Raw genomic sequence first — 23,052 nt, 5'->3', positions numbered from 1 at the left:
AAAAGAGATCTACTATTTAGGATAATTTGTCTGTAAAAATCTGCCTAGCTGGTTTAAGCATCAAGTCCTTGACTCTCCTTAACTCTTGTATCAATACGTTAGTAACCAAAATGCTAAATGTAAAATTTTGATGTAGTTTAAAAGAATAGCATCACCCACTTTTCTTTGTGCTTACCGCTTACAAACAATGTTATTAAAATAATTCTTTTTTTCTAAAAATTGAAGCTAATGACTTGATTATATCATATTACTTTAACCATAATAAAGCTTGGTTTTAGAAGAGATGAAGTTCCAACACACTTTGGTCTTGAAAATCAACGCATGGTTGCCACATAGGTTAGACTCGCATTCGCGAACTTGTTAAACTTTGAACATGTTGTGAAAACTAATAACAAGAAGATGACGAGGTGGGCCGAACATCAAGATAATGATAATAAAAAGTCTTTTTTCCCCTCAAATCGCTTACAATAGTAAAATGGTTAATCAGAGTGCCAAAACAGAAAATACAGACTAGAATCTAGAACGAGACGGTATTGAGCATCATACCAAGTGTCTGAATGATATTGGATGACATTAGATTCGAGACATGCTCTTCAAGATGTTTTTTTGCATCTTGTCTTCCCACATTTGCAATAGCTAACTTCTCTGGAGACAACTTGTCCTCTTCCTGCACTGCTTTGTTATATTTGATAGCGAGACTCAACATCTCCTGCAACACATAAACAACCCAATTAAGATTATGCTAATATTCTTATCTCTAACGGATCATATGGGTGGGTCCAACAAGTTATCCGGGTCGTTTCATTTAACAAATTATGTAACTATTAAATAATTACAGCTTTTACGATCATATTTGATTATTCCACAAGGCATAAAAAGTGGTTAAAGTCATCTCTCACGAGTTAAGCCGCTCGTGAGCTAGTCCAGATTGGCATACTAAAAGCTCGAATCGAGCTTAAACGAGCCCGAGGCTAAAAATAAGTTTGTCAAATAAACGAACACAAGCCTAAAAGTAAGCTTGTTTAATAAGAGGGACCGAGCCTAAAAATAAGCTTGTTTGGCTCAAACCTCAAATTAAGTTTTGTTTAATGAACGCTCGCGAGCCTAAATGAGCCTATTATTTATACAATTTTATTGTTTAAAACATATTAATATAATACATATAAACTATGATAAAGAATAAAGATAACTAAATAATATATATGGCATTTTTGTGTTATACATAAATATTATAATAAAAGATATACAAAAATAACTATAAATATATATAAATCATTTAATAAATAATAAACAATCCAGGTTTGAGCTTCAAAAACTGCTCACGAGCTTTGAAACTAGAGCTCAAAACAAGCTCTCTACAAATTAAACAAGCTAAGCTCAAGCTCGGCTCGTCTTGTTACACCCTTAACTAAAACCATCAATTGGCAACCATGCACTATTACAAAAGCTTTGAACTCAGTTTTTTTATGTTCATGATTAAGTTCTCATGTTTTATTTTGTGTTTCTTGTGGGGATTCTAACACATACCAACATAAACTAAACCACTATTTTATCAAGCAAGTGTGTACCGAATTCAACAGGCACATGTAACAACTATCAAGGCTGTGAACTTGTGATCTTACCTGGACGGTCTGCTCGTTGGTTTTTGAATGGATATCAAACCGTTCAAGTTTCAGTCCATCAGTCCACTTCTTCTTATGAAGATTCAATAGCATCTTCTCTTCAAGTTCATTCTTCCTGTAATTAATAGCTATTGAATAGTAGTGCCTGTTCAACCCATGGATCAATGCCTGCAAAACCAATATCAATAAAAATCACTAAATCATCCTCATTGTCAAGGATTTGAGATATGTTATAACTTATAAAGACTCACTTGGATGGATGGTTTATTAAGATGACCAAGATTTGAAGTTGTTTGACGTGGTTCTTGACCAAGCATCATGGTTTGTGGGTTAATCAGACGGAATGCATCAATTACAACTTTTCCTTTTACACTCTGGATTGGATCCACCACCACCGCAACAGCTCTTTGATTCAGAGCTTCAAAACTCTGCAAATCAATGGTGATACCAAGACGGTTACATTTTAAATGATTATAATTGGTAGGATAATAAATAAAAGAAAAGTTAATGCAGAACCTGTTGTGTGTTGATGTCGACGCCAGATAACCAACAGCCAAATCCAGGATGAGAATGGTACCAACCAACCACCATCTCCGGCCTGTGAGATCAAACAGAAATATTAGTAAACTGCAGGACTCGATTATTGTTGTGGAGTAAAACAAAAACCAGTAGAAATAAAGTTGCAGTATGTGTTCCCATAAACATTTAACAATATTTTAAAATTATTAGATCGGCATTAAAGACATAAAGGCAATGAGCATTTCAGAGTTATCGATCACATTAAGTTACAAAAACAAAATCATCATGAAAAACCAAGGGAAAGGTCTGATGATATTATGATTTTTAAAGAACACTCAAAGCAAACATAAAAAGATCGGTTAATAATAATTCAGAATTGAAAATCTGCAACACGATAATTCAGAGTATACAGTTTATGGTTGTGGAATAAAAGTTTAACATCCAAGCATCCAACCTTTAATAGATAGATTGAGTAAGTATATACAGATGCTGTAGGTGGCAATCATGACCCATTGTTCAAATAAAGAATTAATTCGGGTAAAAGGGGAAAAATATCAATAAACTACCTTCCAGTTTGTTTAAGCATATCAAGCATATTAGTCTGGAAGACATGATCAACAGCTTCAACACTGACACCAGTCCCGCTCTGCGGCATAGCGAAAACATCGACGACACGAACGGTATACTCATCCACAAATTCCCCAAGCATCAGTCCCATAACTTCCATCGGCACTCCAGCTCTCCCTAAAGGAAAAACCCTAACTTATTTATTCACTAACACCTATAATAAATAAATAAAAAGAAACCCTAGAAATTGGTATTTATTTACCGTGTTTAAGCATCTTGAGAAGAGCAAGAGATGAGATGTAAACTTGCTCTGAGGTATCGAGAGTGGGTGAGTCCAGTGGTGGGTGACTTAACGCGCCTCCGGCTCCGCCGAACATCCGCTGTATCCTCTCCATTCCGGCCATTATCAGGTAAGTGATTTGAGGTTTCTTCGGTAGCAAGACAAGATCTCCTTCCCACAATGGCACAAATACAAGGTTTTTCTGAGTTTGATATGTTTAAATAGGTCACTCAAGTTTTTCAATTTTACACTTTACCCCCTTCTTATTTTATAATTTTACAGTTTTCTTTGGTAGCAAGAGTTTCAAATTTTTTTTTTTAAACTAAAATCCAATTTGTTTTTTTCCTTTTTTTTTTTGGCAAATTGGATTTTAAAAGTCTCAAATTAATCTCATTGGCCGATAATAATCCCAACTGAGAATATTCTTATTGGTGGTCCGAACTTATAAGAAACTTACTCTCATTCGACCTTCGTTAAAAAAAATTTCAACGGTGTTAAGTTTTATCTGAATTTCAAACTGGTATTTTAAGCATTTTGATCGAAAGAATGACGCAAGTCGACTGATGCAAAACTTATCTTAAAATGATGCTCTAAATGGTTTAATTTTTATTAACTGAAAGTTCAAACACCTAGATTGAAACACTGTTTTGTTGTTTAAAAGAACAATCAAGAACTAATGTTGGTGGAAAAACAAAGGATTAATTAAATAACTCATTATGGGAACTGAGAACAAACTCTAATCACAATGAACCAATCAAGAAAGAAGTACATACAATACCCTAGTATTTATAACAAATAAACACTCAAAACTACATAAATTTTTTACAAAATGTGTATGTACATAGGGGAAATTTAACATATAAATTAAATTAGCGTGCTAACTGTACGAATCAAGTGGTGTAATTATGTAATTACCGTAACATTCGCTATTTTCCGTTTTCATTGTACCCGCCCGTATTATAATTTGGGTTTTGATAATATTAATGAAAGTTTATTTTATGTCATCATAACTCTTTTATGTATTTAATTATCAAGTTTTAGCAATAAAGAAGCAACATATTAAACATGAGGGACTATTTGTGACAAAACGGAAGCGGGCATGCTGTACCTCGCAACGTCACATGACGCAAGTGGCTGGGCTGGCCGCTCGACGCAACTAGACCCATGTTGCAGCAGCTTCGTGGTGGTTCATGGCTTAATTCGTAAAACCATAGTTTCGATTCATTTAAGGTTCAAACGTTATCTTAATCATGTGGTAACTTAAATGTGAGAATTCTAGAATAATCCTAAGTATATTTCATCCTATACCTCTGAATCTTATCGTCAAATTCAAGTTATAGATTGAAGATTAGTGTTTATCCCATTCATTTTAAGTTTCAAGTAAGTTATCTCTTAATTCATGATAAACACGACCTAGATTCGAACCCTATATATACAAGAGCATTAGGTCATTCATAATCTGCTACAAGCTCTCAAAGTATCCTCTTCTTTCACGATTTCAAGTTAATTTGTCAAGTGTTCCTTAAAGTTGACATTCAAAGTCAAACGGCTCTAGATTTAATTAATCAAGTTCTACTTCTAATTTCCGCGTAAGTTTGTATTTTTATGATTTGTTATAAACCCTAGAATATCAATTTAAAAAGAATTAAGGGATTTCATGTTCAGTTTAATCAAAATCAATCTAGGGTTTATGCTGGAAACTAATTTGGGACTTTTCAATTACACTAAAAATTGACCCAAATTAGCTTCTGAATTTTCAATATTTTATGTTTATAATTAAGTTTTGGACGTGCTAGAACCGAATTCGACCTCATAACGACATTCGGACCGACTACGGACCAAACACTCATTTAAAGTTTGTTTTCTTTAATTTTAAGTTTAAGCTTAGATTTTATTATTAATTTTGGTCCATTTTGGTTTTGTTTTAACTTTGAAATATTTACCTAATTTTCAGTAAATCATCAAGTTCAGCTTCGTTAGCTCGCTTAAGTCGATTTCTTCTATATTCTTATTATCTCCCACTCGTTGATTTTTAAGGTGAGTAAATCACTCCCTCCATTCGTTTTAATTATTTTGAGGACAACATGTATTATATAAATCTCAATGATGTTATTTCTCATCCTCAAATGCAATTTTAATATATGCGTTTTGTGTATTACTCAGTAACCGTTAACATGAAAGGTGCTTATATGTTTTGGTTTCGTGTATTACTCAATTTTCAGGAAATCATCAAGTTCGGCTTCGTTAGCTCGCTTAAGTCGATTTCTTCTATATTCTATTATCCCACACTCGTCGATTTTTAAGGTGAGTAAATCACTTCCCCCCTTAGTTTTAATTATTTTGGGGGTAACATGTATTATATAAATCTCAATGATGTTATTTCCCATCCTCAAATACAATTTTAATATATGCGTTTTGTGTATTACTCAAGTAACTGTGAACATGAAAGGTGCTTATTTGTTTATGTGTTATTGTTGCTGGCCTCGTCCTCGTCCTCATCCTCATTAGTAAGATCTTACGCCATCCTAGTAGCTTGACCTAGTGTCATGATAAACGGATTATTACTTGTATTGTTACAATTTACTTGCTGTAGTTACGTTTTCGCATAAGAATTGTTTTTTATTATTATATGTATTAAATTTGTGTTTTTTCTCACTAACCTTGTGTCGATAAAATTATTTTCATACGTGTTGCAGGTATCATCTTAGATAATCGAAGATAAGCGAGTAGATTATATCTTTAGGCTATTTATCGAATAAACAATTTATTTATCATGTTTTGTTGAATTTGAAAGTTTGGATAATGTTTTGCATTTTTGTGATGCACTTTGGTTATTTTAATTTGAATAAATAGATATTGTCATATTAATGAACTTTTTTCAAAATAGGAAAATTTATAAGAGTGAAATGGTTTCTAGAAAAGAGAAAGTGTAGTAATAGATAATATACAGGGTCTGCCAGTTCTTGTCAGTTGAGTTGGATAATTAGCACGTGTTCCGTCGTTTCAAATGGTGGATGTCATACATTTTTTGTGTGCTCCACCATTTCAAACAGCAGATGCCACACGTTCTGATCCGCCACTTTGACTGGCGGTTCACGATACCCAAACTAGCTTATCCCTATATGTCAAAATACCTTTTGACAGACATATGCCATTTAAAATGGCATGTGTCAACTGGCATCCATCATTTCAAATAGCATGTGTGAATAGCAATCATACTATCAAATTTGACCATTTTATTGAAAACTCTAGTCTCATTTTTCTTTTTTATATTCAATATGTTTTTTACTTTTATTTTAATTTTTAAAAAGTCATTATTTATAAAATAATATAAGTAATTATTAATTTTTTTAATAATTAATATTAAATACTAACCATAATTTTTAATAATACAAATTATTTTTTAACAATTACTTATATTATTTTATAAATAATGTCTTTTTTAAAAAATAAAATAAAAGAATAAAACATATTAAATATAAAAAGAAAAACAAGACTTGAGTTGTCAATCAAATGTCAAATCTGATAGTACGGTTACTGTTTACACTTCTCATTTGAAATGATGGATATCCAGACAACACTTGCCATTTTAAATGGCAGAACTCAGTTTTATAAAAAAATCCCTTGTAAAAAATATGGCAGATTACGTTTATTAATAAATTAATATTAATATAACTAGGATATAGCCTGTGTAATACACGGGTGGTTAAAAAATAAAACAAAATGAAATGTTATGAATCTATAACAATTAAGAAAACAAAAGGCTAACACCAATTCATCCTAGTTGAGTTGTTAAGCAACATGCATTTTAAAAGTAAGGTAGTGAGTTTGATTTCCACCAATAACAAATTTTTTTCTTTTATCACTAATGAAGAAGAAATTATATTTTGTGTTGCTTTAATAATATAGGTAGATTAAACAATTAATATTAATAATACTAATCATAATTTTTGATATAAAAAGATTAATAATTAAAATAAAAAGAGATTCATACCATTATATTAACCCACTTAATTGTCATAATTATTATTAAATATTAATCATAATTTTTAATGATACAAATTATTTTTTAATAATTACTTATTATTTTATAAATAATGTCTTTTTAAAAATTAAAATAAAAGTAAAAAACATATTGAATATGAAAATAAAAATGAGACCGGGGTTGTCAATCAGATGGTCAAATCTGGCAGTACGGTTACTGTTCACACGTGTCATTTGAAATGGCGGATGTTCAGTTGACACTTGTCATTTCAAATGGCAAATGTCTATCAAAAGATATTTTGACATATATGGGTAAGCTAGTTTAGGTATCGTGAACTGCCAGTCAAAGTGACGGATCAGAAAGTGTGACATCCGCTATTTTAAATGACGGAACACACAAAAAATGTATTATATCCGCCATTTGAAATGGCGGAACACCTACTAATTATCCAACTCATCCGACAAAAACTAACAGGCCATATATTATCTGAGATCCGCCATTTCAAATAACAGATCTCCTAGAAACTATTACTACACTTTCTCTCTTCTAGAAACCATTTCACCCTTATACATTTTAGTATGTCGAAAAAAATTCTATATTAATGTTGATAGTGTCCTACAAGCTCGTGTGCAATTAATTGTGCCATAACATTCCACCGTAGGTGTAAGAATTACATTACACTATGACTATAATTGCAATTAGAAAGTTAATTTAATTTATATTACATAAAGCATTTGAAGAAGTTAATACATAACCCCATTTATGTTAATATATGTGTGATGGTTCCAAACCGGATAAAACATAGAAAATTTCCACTCCGCCGCATATTCCCCACGAGATCTTCGGTCTCGGCGTTCTAAATTCTAAATTCTAAAACAAACAAATTCCCACAAAGATTTAATTTGTTTCATGCATGCGTAAATCACAATATCATGCTTTCCCGTACCTTGATAATCAAAACCACCATCAACTATCACCAACGCCTCTTTTCTTCCTCACCTTCATCCACCTGTAACAGAATCCTCAAGAAGCTACAAAATGCATGTTCTCCGCCCCCCCTCCTCTACCGTCTCCGACCAAACTGCTTTTCCCGCGTTGCCGTTGTATCGAGTATTTTATCCGCCGCCGTGGCCGTATGTTTCTACGATTACGACGAGTTTCACGAAGTCCGACGTAAGAAAACCCGCATGATCGAAGATTTCACCATCGAACGTTCGAACGAGTCAGTCAGGAGGATCATGGACACCATGAAGCATACCGGCGTTGCTCTATCGGTGCTATGGAAGTCGTTGAGTTCTGTTTTGTCATCGGCTAACCATGAGGTTCGTGAAGGGTTTGAGGTTCGGGTTGCAGCTTTGTTGGCGGATATTGTGGCGGCTGATGAGACCCGGAGGTCTGCCATTGTTGGTGCGGGCGGCGGGTTGGTGGTCAATTGGTTGTTGGACTCCGTGGCGTTGAATAGAGGCGGAAGTTATGGTACGCAGGCGGAATCGGCTAGGGCTTTGGCCTACTTGATTGCAGATCCTAATGTTTCTGAGGCGGTCCTTAGGCGGCCTCAAGCGGTTCTTAATCTCCTCCGGTTCATCTTCTCGACCCATCGTCACCGTCAGGATCAGGTATGATTAGTTTTTTAAAGAACATACAGCCAGATGTCACAGATCAGACAACTTTCCAGTAAAAATATAATATACGTCTGTCCGCCTGCGACATCTGGCCGTCCGGATAGAGAGGTCAAACGGACGGTTTGACCAAAAAAATTTTAATTTGATCTTTTAAGGTCAGAATGGCTATCTAGATATTGTTCAATCGGCCTTCTGACCAACATTTTTCAAAGTTTGACTTTTTTTAGTCAAATGGCCGTCTAAGTGTTTTGGGATGACTGTTTGATGGTATGAAATCAGACTGGGATGGTGTAGATATAGCGTGGCCCGTTCAAAATATCTAATGAGAAACATTAATTGATATGCTGCATTTTCAATTAAGCAGAAAGCAAGCCCTAATTCGTATAAAACTGCTGATCCACTAAAAGGCAGGAGCATGCTTGTTGCAGCAATAATGGATATTGTCACTTCACATGATGATAATGTGGATAAAATCAAGCTGAAACCAAAGTTATCAAGAAAAGCTGCATTGAGAGACATTGCAGCTGCACTGCAAGTGGTTGAAGAAGGCGGCACAAACTGGAGCGAACCAGAACCACCCGCTTCTAGACCGAACCATTCAAAGAAGCTAGCTCCACCTCATGTTAAACCCAAACAGAAAAACAAAAGAATGTTATTCAACAAAATAGGTGCTAACTCAGCCACTTTTATCCCTGGTTTATGGGATGATTTGCATTGCCAACATGTTGCGGTCCCTTTTGCTGCATGGGCTTTAGCCAATTGGGCCATGGCTTCAGATGTTAACCGGTCACATATCCAAGAACTGGACCATGATGGTCAAGCCATCATGACTGCTTTGGTTGCACCCGAGAGGTCTGTGAAATGGCACGGGACTTTAGTTGCAAGGTTATTATTAGAAGACCGAAACCTTCCTTCAGAAGAGTTTGTACCCGATTGGGGCTCCAGCCTTCTGTCCACAGTGTCACAAGCAAGCAAAAGTGATGATGTCCCGTTGACTCGTGTGGCTTTATCTGCCTTCTTGTTATCACTTGAACGATGCCCCGGGGCTCCAAAGGCGGTCATGGAAAAGAGTCTTTATTTAATGAGGGAAACTGCTAAAAGAATGAAGAAACATGAGTCTGTGCAAGAAGCATTGGCTAAAGGTTTAGAATCATTATGCACAGGGAACATGCATTTGTCTCTTGATGAAGGTCAAAAGTGGTCAAGCATTCTGCTTCAATGGGTGTTTGGTGAAACTTCTTCCAATGCTACGCGCTCTTCGGCTATAAAGATTCTTTCGCGTGTTCTTGATGATTATGCACCTTCTTCTATACCAATTTCTCAAGGTTGGTTAGCTATATTGTTGAGTGATATTCTGAAGCATAGAACTGCATCACTTAAAGGACAACCTAAAGATAAAGTGAAGGTTTGTAGCTTCATTTTTTGTCTTAAACTGTAAAAGTGGCTACATGTTTAACTAAATCGTGCAATTAGAATGAACAGGAACCCTCAATTAGGCCTCTAACGAACGAATGAACATGAGAGGCATGTTAGTGTTCGCTCGTTTAACTTTAATCAAACAAACGATCAAACACGAACAACTAAATGAACAGGGTTCTTGTTCTTGTTCTTGATCGTGTTCGTTCGTTAAGAAAATGAGCGTGTCCGTGTTCATTTATATTTGTTTGTTAGTATAAACGAATGGTTCACGAAGTAAATGAATGACACAACTGAACATAGATGAAAGAAAATAATTGAGCAAACACCAATTAAAAGTAAACGTGAATATCAATATGTTCGGCCAAAGTAATAAAACTAGACAAAACTGTAATGGCCTGACAATTTATATGAAAACATAAACGAACGAACTTATACAAACGTAAACTAAGGAACATAAACCAAAGAGCATTCACGAACATAAATGAATGAAAGAGACATGCGTTCATGTGCGTTCGTTTAACTTAATGAACAAAAAGTTTCGTTCATGTTAATTCGTTTATTAAATAAACGAACTTCCCACCAAATGGTTCACGAACAATTCACTGAATTTTTGGTCCGTTTATAGGCCTACACTCAATATATAAACTAATAAACCCAAATAATAACTAGTAATAATTATAATCAGCATAAACCAAATACATGCATTGTATTGATTTGTTGATCATGGACTTACAGTAACTGATTAAGCTATTTAATTCTCGTAGACTCAAATCGACCAGGCAAACGTTGTATCCGGCACACAGGCAGCTAAGCAGTTAGCCAGTGCAGTGGTTAACTTAACAGTTAGTCGGTTGGGAACCGAGTCTTTAAAAGATCTTCTTTCCATTGAACCCTTTCACACATCATTTAAAAACATTAAGAAAAATGCACCCAAAGTGAATGCTGTAGATTCTGCACTAGCAACTCTTAAGGGTATCAAAACCATGTCTGAAATATGCAGTGATGACACCGATTGTCAAACGAGAATAATCGATTATGGTGTTGTTTCTTTACTTCGTCGCCTGATGTTAAAAGATGATTATGAGAAATTAGCAGCAAGTGAAGCATACAATGCATCAACTGATATGAAATCAAGTGATCAACCCGATCAAAACCCGTCTAGTGTCCGGGTACCACCTGCAGCCCATATTCGCAGACACGCAGCCAAGTTTTTAACCATTCTTTCGGTCCATCCAAAAGTTAAAGAATTTATGTTAAACGATAAAGTTTGGTGTGATTGGCTTGAAGATTGTGCAAATGGGAAAATATCTGGATGCAATGATCTCAAGATTCGAAGCTATGCGAGAGCGACATTATTAAATATTTTTTGTAATGATGATGAAACACATAAGTGTCCTCATTTTAGTGAGATGATTTATTTAATCAATCCCAACTTGCCTCACTGGAAATGGAAGTACGCGGTAGAACATAGGTGGGAATCTGCTGTTAGTGCACCACTGGCTAAGGGTCGGGTCAACCCATTTTTAGAAGTCAATGAGGGCTATCTTGACTATGATACCAGAATGTATGATGATAGCAATAGTGAGTCAGTGAGTCACATGGATCCTTCGTTTGATGTTGTGTTTGTTCACGGGCTGCGTGGTGGCCCGTTTAAGTCATGGAGGTTATCTGAATGCAAGTCCTCATCAAAATCTGGACTTGTGGAAAAGATTGATGAAGAAGCAGGAAAGCACGGTACCTTTTGGCCTGCTGAATGGCTTTCGGCTGATTTTCCTCACGCGCGTATGTTTAGTCTAAAATACAAGGTTTGTAATAGCACTCTTTTCTATTGACATGTTTATAAAGCTATAAAAGCCGTCTTGTTTTTATAAAACTTTTGCAGACGAATCTAACACAGTGGTCTGGATCAAGCTTGCCTCTTCAGGTTTGCATTTTCATATGTCTTTGTATAATAAAGATTATTTGTGTAACTGTGTAGCAACTGCACTTTTATCATGCAGGAAGTGAGCTCCATGTTATTGGAAAAGCTAATTACTGCAGGCATTGGAGATCGACCCGTTGTATTTGTAACTCACAGGTCCGTCTAATATATGGTTTGGTTACTTGTTTTCTAATATGGAATTAGTTTTAGGGGTAACTTTATACAGCAATAACCAAGTTTTCCAAGTGTTCCACTAAAGTCACTCTGAAAGATTTTTTTGTTCATCTAAAGTCACTTAACATTCATTTGGTGTAAGCTCTCATTCACCAATTCAAAGACTTCAACATCCTTATATGATCCTCATTGAGGTCCAATTATGGGCCACGTATCTCCTTTGTAACTCCATTCCATCACTAACATCTTGTGATTCCAATTTGTTGTATGAATCTGATCACAATTTGTTGATCATTTTAAAATAGCACATTCTTAAAAACTTTTAATAAACCTATAAAGATTGTTAGGACTCATACATCAACACTTTACACCTACGGTTGGGCTTGAGCCCTTTATCCAATTTTTTGGCCTCTAGCCATAGCGCTGCTTATGGACCCAAAAAACCGGCTAGAAACTGAAAATGCAATAATAAAAAAAGGGACAACAAACCGTAACAAAAATTGACCGTTTGGTTTTACATTTTCATAAAAACTAATGGGAAAAGGTTTCCAGTTGGCGCCCAAATATTTGGTGATCCTGCTAACACTACCCCGACAACATGTTCCCAAAATTAAGATTTGTGCCTTGCTTTTGTTGACGACATGTTGTTAGGATTGCTGATCTTTCCAACGGCAAATGTTGTCGGTATAGGTCGCCGGGTCAGAGAAGATTTCTTGTAGCGTTTATCCAAACTTTTGGCCTCTAATCCTAGCGTGTGCTAGAACCAGAGAAGAAAAAGAGAAAAAAAAAGTAAATGATAAAAAGTTAATTTGGAAAATTCTATAAAGTTTAAACAAGTTTTATAATGTAGGACATGGGTCACGATTTTATTAAACAATATTAATAAAATAAATAAATAATCTCTTTATACAATTTGGGAAATTGTGGTACATATACCGTATACAAATTTAAACGAGAATAACAAAAAATATAGCACATTTATATATATTCATATATGTATGTCTTGATTCATACCAAAGTCCCTAACTAGTGCTCTAACACCAAATTCTTTGACGAGTTGAAACCGGGCCGGAGCCGAGTTAATCATCGTGTTGAATCCGCACCGGAACCGCGCTCACATCGTCTAGCTCGTGTTCACCGAGATCCGAGCATCACCTCAGAGTCATGTCTTCTTGTACATCTCTTTCCTTGGTGAATCCGTCTTGATTACCTGAAAACGTCTACACCTTTCTAGCTGCAAAACTAAACAAACTGTGGTTCCCGGTTGTGGCTGGAGATTTCTGTTAAACAGAGGTCCCTTAAAACAGATTTCGGGCAACTTCCGCGAGCCCGTCTATTTCCCAGGGTACAACAGCCGAAACAGTATGTACTGCCGGGATTACCCTAGCACCCGAACTTTATTTGTAACGAGAGTTCGGGATCTAGAGAGAGTTGGAATTGAGAACACGAGCTGGTTTGGCGTTGTGTGGTCAGGTCGAGTGTGTATAGTGATGTGACTTATCCGAGTTTTTTTTTTGGTGTTCCAAATGAGCTCCTTGCCTTGCTATTTATAGAAATTTCCGGTCATGAGTCAGCATGACACGTGTCACATCCAGAGCTATCCACGTGACACGTGTCCCGTGACTCATCAATGAGTTCGACACTTGGCGCAAGATAAAGCATGTGACAACACGTGTCATCCGACTCACCAATGAGTTTGACACTTGGCAGTACGTGGAGCGCGGACAACTAGAAGACGACACCTAGCTGCTGACTCATCACGGGTTCATGCTACACAATCGACGCATGTCACTTGGCTCAACCACCAAAATGCTAAGGCGGCTCTCAAGCATTCTACCAATGTGAGACAAACCCATTTCTATTTTTACCAATGTTCAAGTTGTCAACTATACATTTTAGAGTATCGATATCGCATTCATCTTTACTCTTTGAACACGTTTAATTAATTAATTTATTTATTAGTACAAGTACTAATAAATATTAATTATTGTCCAAAATTTCCAACATATAATAATAAATAGTTATAAGACAGCCATATAAACTAAAATATCATTTTGTAAGAGTAAATATTATTATTACAAAAATATCCAGTACTTTGGATATTTTAAAAATAAAGTCAGTCTTATAAAATTCGTAAATGATTTTTTAATAAAATACTAATAACTTTTCTTTTATAACTACTTCACAACAAAGTTTTTGCCTGTAAAAGCTTTTATAATCAAGTCTTTTCAGTTTTCACAATAGGTTGAACATTTTAATAGTTCAAAAACTAGGATACTTATTTTTCTTCACTTGATATATGTTTCAAAATCCAAACATTACTGAGAAAAGAAAAAGATCAAGATCAATATCAGTAGGTTGAACATATAAGTTACTGGTACCTTCATTGTATAACTTAATATAGTAACTTTTATGTGGTGGTAACTATGCAACTAGCTAGTGAGATGATTATTGGTAACTGATTCCAATTTATAACAACGGAGTAAAAAAGCTGGCTCTCTACCTCATTTGAGATAAGTCGAGGTGACTCTGCTTTCATATAGAGATGAGTTGTATATGATGATATATTGATATCTACCGATTTAGAGTGAAAATAGTAAACAAACAACTTCTGATGGAAGAATAATAAGTATGTTGGCTTGTTAACATCCATCCAAACTAATATATTTTTGGTGTTAACCTTCTCTTCTCTCTTTATATACACATCGATCGTCCATAACAATGTATTCAAGTTTATAAAAGATATTATTTATTAATAAACAAAAGAGAAAATTACTGTTTGCATCCCTATAAGGGTGGAGATACATTAAGTCCCTTGAAAAAAAATGAACTTGTTGAGTCCCTATGGTATAAAAAACGAACTGTATGAGTCCCTGTAGTTAAACTTCCATCCATTAAAAGGCTGAAATTACCAATATGCCCTTTCATAAAATTCTTATGAGTCCCTGTGGTTTATGGTGTGCTTAGTTTTAGTCCCTTATTATAAATTTTCATCTAAAATATTTTTTTAACAAAACTAGTCGAACCGAACAACTTTTTTAACAAAACTAATAGAACCGAACTACTTCTTTAACAAAACTAATCGGGCCGAACTAGTTCTTTAACAAAAACTATCAAAGCGAACTTACTTTTTTAACAAAACTAATCAAACCGAACTACATTTTTTAACAAAACTAATCGAACCGAACTACTTTAACAAAACTAATCGAACAAAACAACTTTTTTAACAAAACTATATGAACCGAACTACTACTTCAACAAACTAATTCGGCCGAACTAGTTTTTTTAACAAAAACTAATCGAAAAGAACTACTTTTCCTACAAAACTAATCGAAGCAAACTTTTTTTTAACAAAACTAATCGAACCGAACTATTTCTACAAAACTAATCGAAACTAAACTACTTTTTTTAACAAAACTAATGCAACTGAACTATTTTTTTTAACGAAATTAATAGAACCGAACTACTTCTTTAACAAATTAATCGGGCCGAACTAGTTTTTTAACAAAACTAATTGAGCCAAACTACTTTTTAACAAAACTATATGAACCGAACTACTACTTCAAGAAACTAATCGGGCCGAACTAGTTGTTTAACAAAAACTAATCGAAACGAACTACTTTTCTACAAAACTAATTGAACCGAACTTACTTTTCTTAACAAAACTAATCAAACCGAACTACTTCTTTAACAAAACTAAATGGGCCGTATTAGTTTTTTAACAAAAAACTAATCAAACCGAACTACTTTTTAACAAAACTAATACAACCGAACTATTTTTTTAACGAAATTAATAGAACCAAACTACTTCTTTAACAAAATTAATCAAACCGGTCTACTTTTTCAACAAAACTAATCAAACCGTTGTGTCGGAATCAGGTGGGTTCGCCGGAGATGTCGCCGGAAAAGCAAGGTTTATCATAAAATGTTTCAGTTGCCGGAATCTTCGTCTGGTCTCGCTGTCTAGCAACAGTACTTCCACCATAATCGACATACCATGATAAAAATCCTAGCTCTTGCGCCGCCGCCGCCGTGCACCTGTGGCTTTGTTGTCGTCGCCGCCGTGCTGCCGAGGTGCCATCAGAAAGACTCGCCGGAGAACACCCTCACCCTTCCAGCAACCGTAATCAATAGATATAACATAGAGTGTGAAGAATGTGGAGTGAAATTAGGATCTCAAACGTTCGAATTGAGACGTGACGTTGAATCAGAGTGTGGATTTAATTGATTTGAGCATCGAATTTAAGATTTAAGTCCAGAAATTAGAATTTGAGGATGAAGATGATGAATAGTGAGTTAGGGTTTGAACAGGCCGTCTCCGAGAATGATAAAAAAAATTTAGGCCTCGTGCGAAACAAATTTTGGGCCTCCTCCTTATAATATAACACATCGATTATATATAAAAAAACCACAATACGAGTACAATTGTTATAAAATAAACAAAAAAAGTAGTGTATCAAAAAAAGTACTATTAGAGGGGCCCTTTGTCAGCCTTTGATTTTTCTTCCTCTAGCTTCTTCTTTTTATGTTTTTGGGCATCGGAGAGGTATTTGTATTTGAGAACGGGAGGCATGATTTCTAGAGAAAAACAAAAGTATTCGTCATTAAGTATTAAAAAAAATCCCTAAAAAGTCATCTGCTCATTAAATTTAAAAAAAAACTCCTATTTGACTAACAAACACAAAATTTTTTCTCTCAAATAGTTAATAGTAAAAAAAAAAAAAAAATCTCCATCTCCAAAGAAATGAACGAATATCTGGCGATATCATAAAAACCCCACTTTTGTATCATATAAAAAACGATTTTGTATCAAAAAGACAAAAACCCACTTGAAGCATATATACATCGATGCTTCTGTTCAACTACACCTAAATCCCAAATTCAATTTTGCAAGCATAAAATTAGGTCGATTCATCCATTAACAGAAAGTAATAAAATTAAAAATCATAGTATCATACCTTCAAATCCCGGAATTCTCGTTCAGCCGTCGCTTGGGTATTCAGTCACCGTGTTTTTTTTTGGGCTCTGCATATTAAACAGTATAGGATAAAATTTGAAGCTTTTGGGCCCTATAGAAATTTGGGCCTCGTGCCACTGCACGGGCCTCACGGCCCAAAAACCGGGCATGGGTTTGAAGTTTTGAACGATGTTTTTTGTTTTTTTTTCTGCTGTGAAAATACAAGTTTACCCCTCATTTTAACGGGGCTGTTAACAGAAGCTTAACGCCAGGGACTCATACATTTCGTTTTTTAAACCATAGGGACTCAACAAGTTCATTTTTTTTTTCGAGGGACTCAATGTGTCCCCGCCCTCAAACCACAGAGACGCAAACAGTAATTTTCTCTAAACAAAATAATTAACTAAACAAAGGAAAAAATAATCAAAAAGTAAAACATCTAATCAAACCGGTTGAGGTTGGTAAGTTAGGGATGAAAAATTGTCAATAGATACTAGTGACATATTATTCACTGACGTGCCACACATGCAAGCAATATGGTAGGGGAAAGTGATGAAACTAATTAGTCTGAAATTCATATGGGTCGCATGACATGACCAAAATGGTAAAACGGGATGTACGTGAGACAAATTATACAACTCGTATGGTGTGTTTGACTGAAAGAAAAGACTTAATGGCTGGGACCACCAACAAAGCCGCACGACCCGTATTGTTACAAACTGGTAATCAAGGTTCTTATTCCGAAATCAACATATTTAAAGTGAAATTATAATAAAGATGACATGGGCTTGAAATCCTAATACAAGTACATAGATCAGAAAAATAATTTAAAAATCTTCAATTAGAAAGTGAGTAAGAACGTCATGTTTTCCTTTGGTACTCGGAAGCAAGGAGTCACAATATCGAGACGAGACAACAATGGAAAAAGAAACCTCTATCAATCGGGTCGATTACACGGTTTTTGTCTTGGCACAATCTTGTAGTTACCAACTCGAGATGGTATTGAGAACCATAAGGCCACATGAAAAGAAAAACAACAAGATTAGCAAATTGGACAACAAAAATATTTAACATGTATAATCAATTTTTGCCTATCATATGGCACAGATAATATCATACAGTTCGTTTGATAGGGTGAAAATGTCATATTGTGACTCGTATGATGTGACAGACAAGCCGATGTACACTTTTGAGATGACATACTGATAGCACATTGGAACATTATCAAAAGTCAAGTGACTTTAGATGAAACAAAATTAAGTGACCTTATTAGGACGAGAACTTGATTACTAATTACTATTACCTGGATTTCTCCCTTACAAAAATAAAAACTTTTGTTTTTAACGCTAAATTAATTATTCGGGTTTTCGCTCAGGTTGTTAGTGGTTCATTGATAAATACAATGCCTTTAAATACCTTAGGTTAGAAGGGCTTGAAATGTCTTGGGTTTAAGTCCCATAAACGACAAGTATTAATAAGAAGTCCGATGCTAAATAAGAAATTTTATCAAACATACTCATATGTTGTGTTATGAAATTATAGAAAAGAATCTACTTTAGTATGACATCCAAAATATGTGTTAGGCAATTTGAACCTAACAAAAACACTTGTGGAATTACGTAGCAAAATGCTATTAACTAGCCAATCACGTAAAGCCGTTAATATTTTAGCCACGTGCATACAAGATTTGCCATTAAAAAAGAAATAGTAAAGAAACAAGGTTATAGAGCTTATGCAAATGAAAAGATTTAAGTTCTTGTATTATAATAAACAATCTTTGTCAACATCAAAACAATATATTTAAAGGTTATTAAAAATATATATTTTTTCCCGTGCTTCCAAGTAGTCAAGCTATTCCTAGCTACTATCCTTTTCAATTTAAGTTTCATTCGATCTGAAATGCATTCAATACGAGTTTGTAAACATCTGGAAAAATATTGTTTGATTTCGGTTAATAAATAAACTTTTGATAAAGAGAGGAAATGCAAAACTTTATTGATTTTTTTTTTGGGTCAATAAGACACTTTAAACTTCTAGCGGCTTATAAGTTATAACTTTACACCGACATCTCACCAGATATAAATATCTTTGATTCTTTGGTCGATTAATATAAGGCATGTTGTCTTTCTTTGTGCTTTTCCGACTTCCTTTGTGGTTGTCATCTTACTTGCGACCATAATAGTTAGCCAGGTTGCCCTTTGCACTATACAGTATATACTAACTCAATATTAGAGATCAAGAACAAATACTATCCTAGCATACATCGAGTAAGAGTAAATGAACACATATTCTACTTTTGTACTAAATGCAACCACGCAAACGTAATCACATAACATCAGCCACAAAATCTGAAAAATTACTAACATATGAACATCAGTAGCTTTGATAAAGTATTGACTCTTTTTTTGAACATCAGCAACTTAGATGCTTCTAACAATTCTTGACTCTTTTTTTGAAGATGCTTTGATAAAGTATTTTTGTGGCCTAAAATATCGTCTAACAAGTATATATAAAACACAAAATTAATAAACCATAATCAATCTTGTCAATAAACAATTTCAAATTAACAGTGAATTTATAAACAATTATTATTTTAGTTATAAGTAAGAATACCTAAATTGAGCACTAAGAGTCGAATCGTGGTGGTACTGGTGAGTGCCTGAGTGGTGATCGGAGTTTTGATGACCGGAAGAGGAGTTTTGAAAAAGGATCTTAGAGTGTCTAGGGTTGGGCCAGGAGGGTCTCTTAACGCCTTCTTTTTTCCTCTCATCGGAGTTCTTTCACAAAGACTTGCCATGGTAAGGAAGAAGGGGGGAACAGGCACACTTGGAGAGCGCAGTACAACGGAGAGTTGTATGCTGCGTTCGGGAATGATGAATCGCTCCCGAAAAGGAATCTATTGATTCTCTCCCAATTGGTTGGACCATAGGTGCGGACCTGGTGGAGTGTCGGAGTGGTTCAGGTTGTGGATTGATGGAGTGAATTGTGAATGTCGCTTTTACCTGCTGTTGGTGTTTTAATATTAAAGAGTTTTTTCCTTTTTTCAAAAGGGTTAATAAATGGGTTTAATTTGTTTGGGCTTTACATTTTGCTTGGGCTTTAGTTGGGTTGAAATTTTAAATTGGTTGGGCTTAAAACACAAAGGGGTAACGTTATTATTTTTAAGGGGTAGTGACATGAAACTCGAAAACCGATCAATTTTTTTTACACCATCGACAAAAAGTTGAGGGCAAGCGGAGGCTACCCCTGCTGTGTGTCTCTATCACTACTACATAAACAAGTATAAGCTACGGATTTTTGCTACGAAAAAATTTGGTTGCAAATTTTGCTACGAAGTAGCTACGGATTAGCTAGGGACACATTTTGCTACGATATAGCTACGGATAATTCGTTGCAAAAAAAAAAAGTGTAGCGAAATCCGTAGCAAACTTGAGAAAATAACTATAATAAAAATAATTTCATAAAATCCGTATCAAATCTGTAGCAAAATCATGAAAATGAATATTACAAACTTAATTTAAAAAAAACGTTTAGTAAAATCTGTGGCAAAATTTATAGCAAAATTTATAAAATAAAAATATTGAAAAAGTATCAAAATAAAATTCGTTACAAAATCCATAGCAATATCAAAACAATAAACTTTAAGACTAATTTTATGAAGTGTGTAACAAATTTCGTAGCAAATTCAAGAAAACAAAAATAAATTAGATCGACGTAACAAACTCTCTAATACAACTATTATTTCTGGTCAACCCCTACCCAATTAAAGCTGACCCATTTGTTTCTTCATGGATGGATCAAAATCAATATATCAGCTTTGGCTTATCTCCTAACAATAAAATCACAAATGGATCGGGAGATGATTGCATGTTTATGATCTACTGGATTTATATACCAATACAGACGGTGCTCCTCACATCTTTTCTTTAAATGCTTATTTGGTATTAGATAAGTATAACAAGGGTTAGGTTCAAATAAGAAGTTTGATTTTTCTAAAAAGGCTAGGAAGGAGGGTATTTTAGTCTAATACTTTAATATCAAAACCCACTTACTTTAATCTCAAAACCCACTTAAATTAATTTCAAAAACCCACTTACATAAAACTCAATTACATTTTCACTCATCTCTTACAACCACCACCACTCCACCGCCCATCGCCACCACAACCGTCACCCACCGCCACCACCTCGCTTATGCTTCACGACAGTTAAAAGTTCATGAAAAGAATTACACTACACATGATCTTGAACTTGGAGCTATAATTTTCGCGTTGAAATTATGGCGACATTATTTATATGGTGTAAAATTTACAGTTTATACTGATCACAAAAGTCTGAAGCATATATTTGATCAGAAAGAATTGAACATGAGACAGAGGCGATGGATGGAGACGTTGAACGATTATGATTGTGAGATAGTTTACCATGAAGGCAAAGCTAATGTGGTAGCTGATGCTTTAAGTAGAAAAGAGCACGAAAGGCCAAAAAGAGTACGAGCTTTGAGGTTAAAACTCAAAATTGATCTATTAACTGAAATCAAGGAAGCTCAGAAGTTGGCACTAGAAGAAAATAACATAAAGGCTGAAAAAGAAAATGGAACAATAGATCAATTAGTTAAGGGTGACGACGATATACTCAGATTAAGGAAAAGAATCTGGGTACCAATGGTAAGGAGCTTGCGGGAGAAGATATTGGAAGAAGCTCACAAATCTAAGTATATGATGCATCCGGGAAGCGATAAGATGTATCATAATCTCAAGGATGAGTATTGGTGGATCGGAATGAAGAAATAGATTGCCTTGTATGTGGCTAAGTGTTTGACATGTTCAAAGGTTAAAGCCGAGCATCAAAAGCCTATGGGATTGTTAACCCAACCTGAGATCCCGATTTGGATCTGGGTTATGATAACCATGGACTTTATTATGAAGCTACCAAAATGCCAAAACGATGCAATTTGGGTTATCGTTGACCGATTGACTAAGTCAGCTCATTTCATTCCAATTCAAGTGTTGGTGCATGATGTCAGTAGTTCAGTGTCGAGTATCTGTAATCGTGTTAGTTAGATTTGAGTTTTGTATGTAAGCGAAGTTGCTAACAAGTTCGCTTATATGGGAGAACTTGTTAGACAAGCGAAGTTAGGGACAACTTCGCCTGAACATGCCAGGCGAAGTTGTCGTGTCTATATAAGCTAATTGTTTACGGCTTATTCGAAAGGAAGTAAATTCAGTTTAGATTATTCGTGTATTCGAGTCAGAGAGTTTTGTATCGGTGATCATAGTAACGTGTTTACGGTTGGAATACAACGTGTGTTTGGTTATCGTATCGTGTGTTAGCTCGTATTGTTTTCTATACTCGTAACGTCTTACGTAGGGATTCCGCACCTACGTAGAACGCGATATCTCGTGTAGATCCGGCTGGGAACTTACAAGTGGTATCAGAGCCTTAGGCTCTTATGCTATGGTTCGAGATCTGCGTTTTGGTGTTTTGGCACGTTTCTGATGCGTTTCTGGCCGAACAGCCGCCGCAGGCGAAGTTACTGGGGTTCAGGCGAAGTTGTCGCTTAAATTTTAGGGTTAAGGCGAAGATATAAGGTTAAGCGAAGTTATTCACAACTTCGCCTACCTCACAAGTTCGCTTATCTCAGGCGAAGTTATCTGCCAGGTGAAGTTATGAACAGGCGAAGTTAAAGAGGGGCGAAGTTAACTTTTAGGCGAAGTTAAAAAAAAAAAAAAAAAAAAGTGTGTGGAGTTTTCGTCTGTATGGCCAGGTGTACACGATTATTGTGAGACCGAAGACGTTGTTCCGTCAACGAGTGAAACTTGTTATCTCTTGGTCTTACGTGTGAACAAATACGTGTCAACTCTGGATATGGAGTTGAGGTTGTGAATGGGATATTGATTGATACTGGATATTGACACATATTTGGGTGTTTGTGGGCAATGAAATTGTTGTTGTTCGAGGTTGACCAACTGAAGAAAGTCAAATTG

At 35.1% G+C, this 23,052-nt stretch overlaps 2 protein-coding genes across 2 annotated transcripts in view; one reads left to right on the top strand and one right to left on the bottom strand.

Moving 5' to 3' along the window:
• Positions 1–392: 392 nt before the first annotated feature.
• Positions 393–3,112, bottom strand: LOC143608883 (26S proteasome non-ATPase regulatory subunit 14 homolog). The gene is made up of 6 exons (XM_077083800.1): positions 2,971–3,112; positions 2,708–2,885; positions 2,139–2,220; positions 1,874–2,050; positions 1,623–1,790; positions 393–709 (listed from the first exon to the last, which is right to left on the bottom strand). Exons 1-6 carry the CDS (start codon positions 3,110–3,112, stop codon positions 518–520), a joined length of 939 nt encoding a protein of 312 aa, XP_076939915.1. The 3' UTR covers positions 393–517.
• Positions 3,113–4,087: 975 nt separating this feature from the next.
• LOC143609394 (uncharacterized) overlaps positions 4,088–23,052 on the top strand; it is a 45,071-nt gene continuing 26,106 nt past the window's right edge. Inside the window, exons 1-7 of the mRNA XM_077084159.1 lie at positions 4,088–4,243; positions 4,363–4,435; positions 8,171–8,578; positions 8,964–10,000; positions 10,779–11,819; positions 11,897–11,938; positions 12,015–12,091. Coding sequence (XP_076940274.1) covers positions 4,088–4,243; positions 4,363–4,435; positions 8,171–8,578; positions 8,964–10,000; positions 10,779–11,819; positions 11,897–11,938; positions 12,015–12,091 — 2,834 coding nt within the window. The remainder of the gene's footprint in view (positions 4,244–4,362; positions 4,436–8,170; positions 8,579–8,963; positions 10,001–10,778; positions 11,820–11,896; positions 11,939–12,014; positions 12,092–23,052) is intronic.

The sequence above is a fragment of the Bidens hawaiensis genome, unplaced genomic scaffold (assembly GCF_021521415.1).
Source record: "Bidens hawaiensis isolate Kalapana, Puna unplaced genomic scaffold, B.hawaiensis_p1.1 tig00002181_1, whole genome shotgun sequence".
NCBI lineage: Eukaryota > Viridiplantae > Streptophyta > Magnoliopsida > Asterales > Asteraceae > Bidens > Bidens hawaiensis.
Note: the sequence above shows the minus strand (reverse complement) of the source record. Positions and strands in the feature narration are given on the sequence as shown.

Bases quoted from the DNA above. Each gene is read 5' to 3' on its own strand.
- LOC143608883 (XM_077083800.1), bottom strand. From the start codon at position 3,112: ATGGCCGGAATGGAGAGGATACAGCGGATGTTCGGCGGAGCCGGAGGC. The intron at 2,886-2,970 runs GTAAATAAATAC...TTTTTCCTTTAG, and splicing joins TCTCAAGATGCTTAAACACG to GGAGAGCTGGAGTGCCGATG. The intron at 2,051-2,138 runs GTTCTGCATTAA...ATTGATTTGCAG, and splicing joins TCGACATCAACACACAACAG to AGTTTTGAAGCTCTGAATCA.